The following is a 13,475-nucleotide window of genomic DNA, read 5'->3' as shown; positions in this document are numbered from 1 at the left end:
GACTTTTATCGCTGTGTTGTATGTGCCAAAGCTTGCCTAGGACTACCAGCTTTTTAACTTTTGTCCATTGAAAAATATAAAATTAATAATAAACAAAGATGGAGGTATACTCACCTGAGCAAGACCAAGAGTGCAGCGCAGAAGCGCTACTACGCGAAGCGCTATTGTGTATTTCCGACCAAATTTGCCGTTTTGGTCCTTTTTAGTGAGTCACTCAAAATACAAATCTCATGTTATTTTGACCTCATTTTGTAAGAGCAAAACGTGAATTTCGGTCAGTTCGAGGCATAAGTGTTTGGTCGTGTCAAATTATGTCTACCGCTCACCAAAAAAAAAAAGTGTTTATTTTTGGTTAGAAAAGCGTATGCTCTCGTACCAGACTCAGAGATATGGTGACCCCTTCTGCGCGATTGTTGGTGTGGCGGGAAGCGCATTCGAGGTGGACATAGACGAGAGTGCGTCGGTTTCCGCGTTAAAGAAGGCGGTCAAGGAGGAGAACGCATCGACGATCACATGCGACGCCAAGAACCTGCAGCTCTTCCTGGCGAAGAAGAAGAAAGGCGCTGTGTGAAGTGTGGAGGAAGAGCCAGGACTGCGTCCAGCTCAAACCTGAGGCTCAGGTGCCTCCAGGACGCGATGCTCGCGTCCAGAAGCCGGACTTCGACGGACCATTGGCTGGCGAGCCACCAGCCCCATCCTACTGCTAATCCTACCAATATATGTTACCGGGGTTTTTCCGTGTGCTGCTACACACTCGACAACTTGCGCCGTCAAGAGCAAGCAGCAGCACTCGGTTTTCTCCCCTGCTGGACTTTCAGTCCCTGCAACTTACTGTTGTTACGACTACTTCCTTCATCACAATGGTCACCACTCGGCGTAGCCGAGGAGCGACCATCACTCAGGTTATCAGCCCAAGAAGGAGAGCTGGAAGCCCAGTCCGGAGTACGCAGAGCTCGCGCGCGTCCGACGAGTTGCAGTTGCCTGCAAGAGCAGACGAGACAACATCAGACGAGGCACATGCGACGTCACAAGCGTCATCAACCCGAGTTGAGCAACAACTCGAGCTCTTATTGGCCCAATTTGGTACCGTTATGACTACACTGACCAATCAGCAGCAAGTGCAGAACATTCCAGTGGAAGCATCTACCCGACGCCCACAAAGGCAGCTCATTCAAGAACTCTCAGCGGCTCGAGCACAACCGCAGCGAGTGCCGACGCCGTACGGGCCCCGCCGAGGAAACCCAAGCACAGAGGAACTTACCGCCGACGCCAGCACGCGTCAGAGCGAGCCGCCAAGAAACCCAAGAGCGTCCGAGGCTGCAGCGCAGCCAGTCCAGACCGAGGCCGGGACCGACTCCGCTACGGACGAACCCATGGTTGGAGACCACAGATGCACGCGGTGCATGAACCAGAGCGGACACGTGCAGTTGAACGCAAGACTTATCGATACCAACTACCAGACGTGGCGCGTCGAGATTTGCTCCATTCTCGACGTCGCACACCTCTTGGACCCCATCATGGAGCGCGAAACGATGGCAGACCAACGTAACGAAGGGACAGCGCGGCTGTTTCAAGCAACGACTGCGTGTTGCTCAACGTGAACTTACGACGGGACTTAGTCAAGAGCTACAGATGCGATTTACAAGTGTTATTCAACGTGCTGATCCTATCCTACTGTGGCGTACACTGGAAGATCATTTTGATAACCATCCTGGCGTAAACAGCGTGTTTCTCAAGCGAGATATGCTGAATCGTCGCCTGCAACGTGACGAACGACTTGACGATTACATTCGTGACATCGACGACTACCAACAGAGACTTCGCCGCGCGAACAAGCAGCTGCCTGAGCAGGAAGCCGTCTCTATCCTATTGTCAAATACAGTGGGTGTGTACCCAGCGGTGGTAAACGAACATGAAGTACGTATTGGACGTGATGAGTCCATTACGTGGGAGCAAGCGATCGAGCGCCTTCGACTCGCTGACCACTCACGCCAAGAGACTGAACTACAGCAAGGACGTGGTGGAGGTGGACGTGCCGTCCAGCGAGATGTTGCATTTGTTGGTGGCCGTGGCGACGGACACAACGCCGGAAGAGGACGTCGAAACTCGAGCAGCAGCCAAGCACGAGGCAACAACAACCGAAACACTCGTCGCAGCCGCAGCTCATCGCCGCGTGGGCGGAACAAGCGGCAGAAGAGCAAGAGATCATCCAGTGCGAGGGATGACATCGCCAAGCGAAAGGCGAAGACGAAGTGCAACACGTGCGGAGAGCAAGGACATTGGAGTGGCGATCCTGAGTGCCGCCAGCGTGGCAACAATAACAACAACAACAACTCGAGCAACCCGCCGCGCAGGATGATCGATGTGGTTAGTGTGAAGACAGCCAAGTCGGCTGCACCGACTCAAGCTGAAGGACAAGAGCATGTACTCGCGGTGCGTGACAACTTCAACTACAAGGACAAGGACAAGGACCAGGACATGGTGGAGTGGGTGTTGGATAGCGGCGCGCAGACCAACGTCTCGAGCGACCTTACCTTGTTTACGGAGCTACACGAAGACTCAGCTGCAGAGCTAGTCTTCGGCAACGGCACAACCGAGCGCGCAACTGTGGGCACAGTATGCAAGTGCTGAACGAGCACACGGGCAAGATCGAGGAGCGCCTCCTTGATGACGTGAGCTACGCCAAGTCGGCTGCCTACAACCTGATCTCGCAGACCTACATGCAATTCAAAGGAAACTTCAAGGTGCGCGTCTCGCATGATCAGAAGACTACGTGGCTGGTCAAGGACACATTGAAGCTGCGCTTCAAGTACATCCGCGGGATGTACCGCATGTGGACGCCACGTCAGAGCAAGAACGTGATGAGCGTCAAGGCCAGTGAAGCTGAGAACCCCATGACATTGCTGCACAGCCGCATGGGCCACGTAAACATGGAGACTATCAAGACTATGGCAGGAAACTATAACTTTGGCATCAAAATGCAGTCGAAGAATTTTGCTCTCTATGAATGCATTCCATGCTTAGAGTCAAAGACAAAGCGCATGAGCTACAAGCGCATGAGCTACAAGCGCAAGCCGTCTCGCTCTGCAAAGCCCTTGCACAAGCTTTGTATCGACCTATGCAGTGTTGGAGTGGATACAATATCGAAATCAAACCAGTTTCTATTGATTATCGACGAAGCTACGAGATACAAGTGGGGATATCTATTAGCCTACAAAGACGCAGCCACGGAGCTAAATTAAGAAGCAGATTCGCTGGATCCAGAACCAGTTCCCGAAGGCGACCATCAAGATGCTGTTCTCCGATGGTGGTGGCGAGTTCGTCAACATGCAGCTCGAGACCTTCTGCAAGGACCTCGGCATCGACACGCGTTCATCCAATCCCTACAGCCCGCAGGAGAACGCTATCGTGGAGCGCACGAACCAGACCGCCATGCGGCATGTGAGATCTATGTTACAAGCTACGCAAATGCCTGTTTCATTATGGGGAGAAGCCTTCCTACATGCAATTGAGACGCTCAACAAGACGCCGACGCCGGTGTTGAAGGACCAGCAGTCCCCGTACGAGGCCCTGTACGGAGAGCGGCCAGACCTCAGCGTGCTGCGCACGTGGGGGTGCTTGGTGCACGCGCACATCCCTGATGATTCTCGGCAGAGAAAGGAGAAGCTCACTCCAAGGACGCAGATGTGCTTACTACTTGGCTACAGCGAGAAGACCAAGGGCTATAAGCTGATGAACCTGCGCACAGGATCAGTGACGACGTGCAGAGATGGAAACATGAAGGCACATGAGAAGTACACGGTGAACACTGTGTATATTGAGCAACTTCTTGCAAACACCTACGCTTATGGAGACTACGACTTACCTGCGGAGATCCCGATCGTGCCGATCCGGACGACAATGTCTACGTACCTGCAGCTTCCTGCAGAGCTTGCAGAAAAGCGAGCAGCGGAAATGGCGAAGCTGGCTACTGCTGGTAAGAGCCAGGACCAAGGTGTTGAAGTTGAAGCCGAGTCTGCGACTCGAAGTGATGACCCACAGCTACCAAGCGAGGACGCTAAGAAGCCAGCAGCTTCAGTGGGAGGTTCCAAGCGGAAGAACACAAAAGGCAAGAATAAGGCGAAAGCATGTGCAAATCGAGTGGGAGCCTCGAAGGCCAAGGACAGTCGACGTGATGCTCACGAAGACGAGAACTGGGAGCCATGCACGACGCAGAAGTCGTCGCCAGACGACAGTGCAGCTACGTCGCGACCGAAGCGGAAGCGACAACCATCCGCCCGACTCAAGGACTACGTAGTGACGAATGTGACGAAGCAGAACGTCGAGGATGTGCAGACCCCCATTAGTCACAAGCATGCGGCAAGGTCAAAGAAGTGGAAGGAGTGGAAAGCAGCGATGCAAGTTGAGATGGACTCACAGCAGCAGCACGAAACTTGGGTGCTCGTGCGACGCACGGAGGCCAAGGGCAAGCGTGTCATTTCGTGCAAGTGGGTGTACGCGCTCAAGAGAGACTCTACGGGCCGGATTAAGCGATATAAAGCTCGACTAGTGATCAGAGGCTTTCTACAACGCATGGGTATCGACTACAGTGAAACATACGCACCTGTTATCAGATTTGAGACGATCAGATGCGTGATCGTATACGCGCTGCAACGCGGATGGGCCATCTTGCAGTTCGACGTCAAAACCGCGTTCTTGTACGGTGATCTCGACGAGGAGGTCTACATGGAGCAGCCTCCAGGCTTCGGAGAAGACTCTACGCGCTACGTATGCAAGCTACAGAAGAGTTTGTATGGGCTAAAGCAAGCGCCTCGCGTTTGGAACAAGACATTGCACAAGCTCCTGACGAAGATCGGACTCGAGCGCCCCGACTCTGGCTACGGACTCTACGCCAGGAAAGTGGGAGGAGAAGTCACCATGTTGCTCACGGTGTACGTCGACGACCTACTGCTCCTCGGCCCTAGTGACCTTTGCGCTAAGGTTGCTAAGCAACTCAGTGAGGAGTATGAACTCACATCTCTCGGACCAGTCAAGTATCTACTAGGCGTGGAGATACTGATCGACAGCGAGCGTCGACATGCGGTATTTTGTTAGCGGCAACATATTACGGAGGTGCTAAAGCGATTTCACATGGAGGGTTGCAACGCGGTTGCAACACCGGAAGCGCTGCGCGCTGAGGTGGTCACAAATGCGAAAGATGACTCCCCGCCCCCGTACCGAGAGCTCGTTGGTGCACTACAATATCTGGTCTCAGCCTCAAGGCCGGACATTGCGCACGCTGTGCGTAATCTCAGCAAGTACCTGTCCTGCTTTGACCACACACACTACGCTATGGGAAAGAGGGTGCTACGCTACCTGAGTGGTACTCAAGACCACGGCTTAGTGATGGGACATGTTAATTGGGGAAACAAGCGTCCAGGCTGGAGCGTGTTTAACACGCAGATGGCGGATCTAACGGTCTATGTGAACCCTGATGGAACGCGAAAGAGGTGTTAGCGGTTGCGTGAACGTTGCGTTCAATGGTAACGTGGTTTCTTACGAATCAAGAAAGCAAGAGATTTAAGCGCCCGAGAGCACAACGGAAGCAGAGTATATTGCCATGAATGAAGGCATTAGAGATCTACAGTGGCTACGTGGACTCTGTGAAGACCTATGCTGGGAGTTCGCGACTCCGGAGATTATCGGCGATAACAAGTCGTGCATCTATCTGACTGCCAAGCCTGGCAAGCACAGCAAGAACAAGCACATTATGAACAAGTTCCACTTGGTGCGCCACCTCGTGGAGGACGAGCAGCTACGGATTCGCCATGTTGGCACCGACGACATGATCGCCGACGCGATGACGAAGCCATTGCCGAAGGACAAGTTCGAACATTGCCGTGATGGGATGAAGGTGCTGCGCATCGACCGTCAGCAAGGCTCAGCTCGTTCAGTTGGAGCCAAACATCATCGCCATGCGTGAATGCAAGCTACTACTACCAGTTCATGCATACGAAGGACAAGAAGGAGGAAGAGCGCTACCAAGGACGAAGCGTCGGGCTGCAGCGCAGCTAGAAGATGCCAAGGACATCGTGGTGAGCTCTACAAGGTGATCATGTTGAAGCTGCGCTTCGACTAGATCAAGTGGGAGTGTAAAGTGTGGAGGAAGAGCCAGGACTGCGTCCAGCTCAAACCTGAGGCTCAGGTGCCTCCAGGACGCGATGCTCGCGTCCAGAAGCCGGACTTCGACGGACCATTGGCTGGCGAGCCACCAGCCCATCCTACTGCTAATCCTACCAATATATGTTACCGGGGTTTTTCCGTGTGCTGCTACACACTCGACAACTTGCGCCGTCAAGAGCAAGCAGCAGCACTCGGTTTTCTCCCCTGCTGGACTTTCAGTCCCTGCAACTTACTGTTGTTACGACTACTTCCTTCATCACAATGGTCACCACTCGGCGTAGCCGAGGAGCGACCATCACTCAGCTCGGGCTCTCCAATGGCAATTCACGGGGCCTTTCAGGAAAATGGAGGCAGGATTATTGGATTACAGGCTGAACGTGGAGACTGGGCGTTGTATACTAGTGCGACTGCTTAGGGGGAACTGATGAAAGCCGATAAAGAGAACGAAGTGGCTCACGACGCATTGGAGAAGGGTGTGCTTCCGTCCCTCCAGACTTTAAGTACAGCTTTGTCAACGTCCCAGGCAACGGCAATTGTTTGTACCACGCAGTGTGGATGGTTGCGTGGTTGGTGGCATGCCCATTTGGTGTTGACTCCTTATTCTCTGTTTTTGCTATTCGGATCATGGTCACCAAGGTTGTTGCGGGGCTAATGATGCGGGGGGTGATTCCTAACCCGCTGCGGGAGGATCCTGCGGTGGTGGCGAACGACGTCGCGACACCAGAGCAATATCGACGACATAGTGGCTTAGAATAGATTCTTGCAATGTCATACATGGTTGAGAAGGACAATAGTTACGCTGTCATCTACTGGTACACTGTCAGTAGCCCCGCTCAATTTCAGGGAGTATTTCGGATCGGTCCTCCCATCGCCATTTACAACTGCCAGTTCGGCAACGAGTTTGCAATGGCTGAAGCTTCGGCTCGCAACCATCATGGTGAGATTAGCGTGCTGAACGTACAGAAACTCCAAGAGCTAGTTGAAACCTACCAGGCTCCGCAACAACAAGCGCTGTGTTGTCCCGACGACGAGACCCGGACAAAGGGAAAATGACAAGTCACGGACAGAAGCAGGAAAAAAGCAAAGAAGAACAAGACTGAAAAGAAGAAGAAGGAAGTCATCAATGAAGAGAGTGAAGATCGGATCTTCGCGTTCAGGCTGAGGGCGTTGCTACGTCTACATCGAGGCGAGGATCGCACAGTAGATCTGAACAAGTTTGGGCTGTACCTGTTGCGACTTGGCCCTCTCACTAAGGGCGCGAGTCAGAACAACACTCTAGAATTCACCGAGCTTGGCAAATGGGTTGAGATTCCACTTGCCAAGATCCGTGATTGGGAAGGGAGCTACGCTTGGAAATTTGGCTACACATCGTGAGTAGTAAATAATTTCAGGTGGGTCAGATCCTTGGGGACAAGTCACGGATACCATAAAGCAAATGTAGTTAAATCTATGCTGACAACATACAATGCACGCTACAGACCTCATGCTGGGGTTCATAATTTGTGGATTTCCAAAAGACAAGTATGTGCTAAGCATGCTTTGAGAAATGATTTCTCAGACGCGAAAATACGAATGCGTTATCACGCTGAAGGGCATGGGCCCGAATTGCTGGCTGTTGATGAAGACCTCGACGATTATGGCATCGTGGACGAGGACGAGGAGGACTTGGATGATTCTGACAACGTGGACAGTGACAGCAGCGAAGAGGAGAAACATGTACTTTCGATTTCAGATAAAATCGCAGAGGAGATCGCTCAAGAACGGATGCAGACTTTTTCTGACGTCGTTGATAAGGTCGCCGAGGAGCTTGCTCAAGAGCGAGCGCGATTTAAAAAAAAAGTGAGTGCTGCTGAACGGGTTGAGAAGGCCAGGCTTCGCGTTCAAAGAGAGAAGAAGTTAGAGGATGTAGATACTGGAAATAAAAAAAAATCAGCACAGGAGAATGTGATGTACTGCAGTTCCAAGGAAATGAAAACCCCCCACTTAACAATCGCTGTTCTTAAGTCCATTTTATAATACATTTACATGTTGCCTCGCTTCCGCTGTGCCAGTTTGTTCCTGCTGGAGGCTTTGATTGTCTCTCTTGATAGCACCTCCATATCTTCTCCTGGCTCCTGGTCACCCTCCCCCAGCTCCGGTGTACTGGGTTGTGTCGACATCGTGGCCATGACAGCACCGGCAGCCGCAGCAACTGGCGGCACGGCACCACGGTCGAAGCCCGCTCGGTCCTTATCTTTCTCCTTTTCTTTGCTCTTTTCCGCCACACTACTGAGCTGCAGTGGGCGACGGTAGCGACTGGACCGTGTAGTGTTCTTCTCGTCACCTCCACGCACAGTCCGACGCCGAGGTCGTGACGTCGACTCTGAGATCTGCAAGTCCCCCAGCAACAGAAAGTGTCAAGACCAGACCAACACACAAATGTTCGTGCTCTTGCAGCCTTACCAGCGAGAAATTGACGTCCGGATCGCTTCTTGCGCCCTCAATCTACACGCAAAGCATACAATTCGTCAGCGTCGAACTTAGGGAAACACCGCAAGCTTCGTGAACGAACCGCATCCATCATCAACGTCGCTCGATCTTGGCAAAGCTGTAAAAGTACAGTGATGGCAGGAGATTCCAGTGTTTCAAACTCAGACGTGAGGCTCCTCTCGCCTTCGTAACCTACGGGTGGTGGCCATAGTCGAGAGGCCGGTATAGCATTTTGGTATGGGTCGTTGCAGTTCGTGATGCCCATAAGTTTTACAATTCTCGCGGCCCCGGTTATCACCTCTTTGGAGCTGGTGAGGAGACTCGCCTGGGTGTACTCTGTACGTGCGAGTTCTACTTCGGCAGCGCGTAGTTTCTGTTCTAGGATCCGTGGATCTTCCGTTGTAGCCGTAGCCTGCGATAGCTCGAGAGAGTGCAGCTGCTCCTCCAACTCCGCCTGGTTCAGTTTGATTTGTTTCAGACGAGCCTCATAGAGTTTGGCTTGCTCCTCAAAACTCGCGTTGAGTTCCTCACGACGTGAAAATTTCTGGAAAATGAGCTCCATTTTGGAAAACCCGGTGGCTTTCTGAATCTTGTCGCACATGGACTCACACTGCTGCAATGCAACTTTGGTAGCAAGTGACCTTGTTGTGGCGCTGAATGATTGTCGAGCTTGTCTTCGCGCTTCTTCCTCTGTTGTGGCGCTGGCGCCTTTGCCACTCGCTGAGCGCACACTTTCAATCATCTCCAGTCGTCGCTGATACAACTTGACGGACGAAGCCTGATCGTGCGCAACTTTCTCGCGTGCACGCTCCAGTTTGTCCACTACTGCAGAGAGCAATTGCTTACTCTTTTCCACAGCTTTGCGCAGAATGGGTAGTTCTTCATTCTGCAAATGGGTCTTCTTCGTATACAGCACCTTTTTCTCATCTTGCAAGTCCTTGAGTTGCATCTGCAACAGACGCAACTCTTTCTTATTGGCTTCAAAATGTGCGGGGGCACAAGCGGGAAACAACTCGCATCCGCGAATGAGCTTGCGATGCGTTTTCTCCTGCTGGTCGATGTTTTTCATCACCTGTTCCAGTTTTGCAAGGCGAGAACTCATCTCTTCGGCTGCGTGTTTTGCCATGTCACACTCGCGCATTGTCAATTCGTAGCGGCGTGACGTTTCGCGGGTTTTCCGTTTGACATCTTGCAGATACTTTTGCTTTTGCGCAACTTCAGCTTTTACGGTATCGTACAATGCCTGCAGTTTGAGCACCACACGATGGTTGTACGACTGTTTTAAGTCCCATTCGGACTGCGGATAGTCCTGGAAATGTGCTGGAAGACCAAAAGAAGTGGCAATTGTCATCAAGTCCTCTGTGCTAGAAATGCTTTCCAGTTTGAACTCTTTTGATGGCAGATTTGGCTTTCCATTGGGACCAACAAGCGGAATGGGTGACACTGCGCATGGTGACTCTGGATCACTCTGGCCTGTATTCTCTATGCGGTTATTCGAGGTTGCAGTCGCATTTTGTGCAAGTTGCCGTTGTTCGGGAAGCGTTGGCAACGAAGCCGAAGATTTCAAAGTTGCACTGGGAAGACGGCTAACAGATGATCGTAGAACACTTTTCACTGTTGTGTATGCGCTTTTCTTGCGGAAAAGATTTTCGGGAGATATCACACCCAAAGTCTGGTTGGCAAATGATGTTGGTGTTGACGTCATCAAGACACTTGCGTTCTTCACTGAAGCGAGTTGCGAAATTGTCATTGCACCTCGAGGCCGACGAGTGGTTGGGTCAAACATACTCTTTTTGACATCCCAAAACCGTGCATCAAATAATCCAGATCGCGTTATTGACTGCGATGGGGTCATTGCCGTCGTCTTCGCTGCAACTCCTTCACTGTCGCGTCGTCTGACTTCTTCGTCAATCGCATCCCCAGAGTGTCCACGAGCTGAGTTCAGTGGGATCAAAGCGTTTGATGAAGAGGGTTGCACTGTCGTTGCAGTCAACCCGGGACTATTATCGCTGACATTGGCGCCATTTGCCTTTTCCAGAATTGGGTTCTGTACAACTGGATCTCGAACAATAATGTCACGACCAAGTGCGAGCCACGGAAACTGTATCCAGATCCACCGCTGATAGAAAAAGAAACAGTTCTTAAACGCGTCCTTGTCTCTAGTAGACGACCCTGCCGTCCCCACACTCAAAGTGTTTACTTGCGGTGGGAAATTGTCCAACGCAGTAAGTAGTGCAGATGACGCAGTGGGTGTATTTGTCATTGCAGACATCCCACCGAAGCTCGAAGCTCCTGTGGATGGCAAGGCAGATGCAGCACCTCCAGTTGCACTGGCAACTGTTTGTACATGTGGCAAGTTCTCAGCAAACAAGAATCCATCCAAGTAAAGTCGCTTAAGGTCGAACGGGGCGTGCATGAATTGGGGCAATGGCCGCTGATACGAGAGGCAAAACTCGTACATGAAGCGCGTGATTTGCTGCACAATAGCCGTGAACCTTTTCGTCGTGGGGCGAGCACTACGATACCAGTCATCAATACTCTTCCCGTACTCTTTGACGACGTCGAAGGGCGTCACATACACTGGTGGGTCGGATGCATTGGTAGCTGCACCGTAATTGAGCAATGGACCATCGGTGAGCACCTTCCAGTACCCGAAAAGCTCGCCCTTGTAGCTGGCTGTGTACAGTAACTGGAACATGGGTAAGTTGACCAATACCTGACGTAAAGCATCCCACTGATAGCAGCGTTTAAGGTGCCACGGAAGCTCTTCAACACGACGAAAAGTGGTGGGATGGATACGAAAGAAACGAATGAGCCACTGGTGATACTGTTGCTCAGCGCGTTCACTGCCGATATACCGCCACCAAATGACGTCGCGCAAGATATCCTTGCACATCGGTAACACCAGAACCTCCTGTACGAAAAGCACACCCAGTGTGCGCAATGCTCGCAAGAGAACTTGCCATTCGTCTTCAGAGAACGCGGTTAGTTTTTCCTGTCCTATGCTAGCTCTGTGGCCGAATCCAGTGGCTGCGTCATCTTTTCGAGGGCGTTTTACACCACGCACCTCAGTTACAACGGCGTTCAAGATGAATCGCAGCTCGTTTAGCAATAATCCATGACGACTCACGTACAAGAGACACAACGCTCGACCCAAAACATCTCCAAGCGGGGCAACTCTTCGTCCACCCGTCAGATAATCGAGTCGGCTGCCCAGTTTATTAGCCCCAGCTCGAGGCTCCGTGGGAAAACGCTTTAATCTGTGCTCTGCAGCTTCAAGCAGAGCATTTGTAGGTGACCCCTTTCCAGGTGAAGGCGGTTCCTTTGACAGTGTTGTTCCTCTTTGTGTTGTCGAAGATGCAGAGCTCGACCTCTCGTTGCGTACCATGTTGACCAACACTTCTTTGGTTTCATGAACACTTTTGACGCGTTTCATTTCTGGATTCAAAGGATCGTCATCAAGAGAGTCACTAGCCTCCCGAACGGCGGCCTCTGCAGCAGCACGTGCAAGCTCAATCTTTGTCCGGTTATCACTCTGGTGTTGAGAATTTCTCCTTCCAGAGTCTCGACTAATAATCGACGATTTACGGCTGGATACAGAGCTTGCAGTATTGACAGCAGTATCTTCGCCGTCAAACTCTAACAGGAATTGCATCGCGTCATCAGTCGAGCTTTGGTCCGGTGTATAGCCAATCTCCATGCTACGAAGCACAGATTCCAGCAACTGAGCCACACTGTCTGCACCTAACCAGCTTTCGAATACCGTGTGAATATTGAACCCCTCCTTCACAGCCCACAGTAAACAGGTCAGAAAGTTCTTTAAAAAGTGCGGACTAGAGCTCATGGGTACCCCGACAATGGCGTTTTGCTGGATCTCGAAGAGTTGTAAACCTGCTCTTTGTAGCGAGCCACTGTTATCGCGATAGCTAATATCGCGACTCTTAGAGATAAACCTCTTCACTATCCGTCTTCGATCCTCTTCAGCTAGAGGGAGCACATGAATGAGCTTCCAATTGCGACGACCCGCCTCCATTTTTATTCGCTCAATCATCTGCGCACTGAGACTCGTCTTTTCGTAGTAATCACCTCCTACAACACATTCGTCATCATCACGAGGTACGGTAAGTGTGCCGACGTTAAGAACGTGGGACAACTTCGAAGTCGGGTAATTAAGTGTCCCCGAGAAAATGATACGAACGTTTGGAGGGAAAGCTAGAGGAACCCACTTCAAAATGCTCTCCCCATTGTTGGTGTGAAGTCGATGCAGTCCGTCGACTACGAGAATGACGCGCCCTTTCTTCGATGCTGCTTCTAGAAAGCGAGGGAACTGCCAGCTCAGTCGCTCCTCCACGTCCGGAATCTCTTTGTTCAGCTCGAAATATTCCTTAATCTCTCGAAGAATACGCTCAAGTAAATTCGATACGGAACACGATTGCCGTGAGCAACCCACGACGTGAGAGAAAATAAATTCGGGATATGAAGATTGCCAATTCTGAAACATTTTCTTTCGACGCACCAGCCAATTGGCCAGGAACGCGCTCTTCCCCATGCCACTCTCGCCTAATAGAATAACTGGACCTTTGGGTGTGTGCATCGAATCCACATCGCAGAATTCGTCCAACTCGCGTGTGAGTCGTGAATCTTCATTGTACACGAACTCGCCCGTTCTGAGTCGCAGCCGCATAAATCCATGATGAAAAGCACTTTCTAGATACGACACCGAGTCCCAGCACTCGCTGTTGATGGACGCTGTTGCTCCTCCGCCATGACCTCCGTTGGTGTTGGCACTCCTTCTCCTATCCATCTTGCTCATATTGCTGCAAAACGGTCTCTAGCTATTTAAA

At 51.6% G+C, this 13,475-nt stretch overlaps 1 protein-coding gene and 1 pseudogene across 1 annotated transcript; one reads left to right on the top strand and one right to left on the bottom strand.

Annotated features, from left to right (window-relative positions):
• Nucleotides 1-400: 400 nt before the first annotated feature.
• PITG_22751 lies at nucleotides 401-565 on the top strand (annotated as a pseudogene; the record flags this gene model as incomplete).
• An 8,159-nt stretch (nucleotides 566-8,724) lies between these two features.
• Nucleotides 8,725-13,435, bottom strand: PITG_04915 (uncharacterized protein; the record flags this gene model as incomplete). Its single annotated transcript, XM_002905571.1, has 8 exons — nucleotides 8,725-8,749; nucleotides 8,793-10,020; nucleotides 10,099-10,526; nucleotides 10,626-11,640; nucleotides 11,692-11,896; nucleotides 12,026-12,200; nucleotides 12,270-12,700; nucleotides 12,776-13,435. 8 exons carry the CDS (start codon nucleotides 13,433-13,435, stop codon nucleotides 8,725-8,727), a joined length of 4,167 nt encoding a protein of 1,388 aa, XP_002905617.1.
• Nucleotides 13,436-13,475: the final 40 nt, after the last annotated feature.

This window comes from Phytophthora infestans, genomic scaffold (assembly GCF_000142945.1).
Source record: "Phytophthora infestans T30-4 supercont1.6 genomic scaffold, whole genome shotgun sequence".
NCBI classification, from domain to species: Eukaryota; Oomycota; class Peronosporomycetes; order Peronosporales; family Peronosporaceae; genus Phytophthora; species Phytophthora infestans.
The sequence above is the reverse complement of the archived record's forward strand: the minus strand, read 5'-3'. Positions and strand labels throughout refer to the sequence as shown.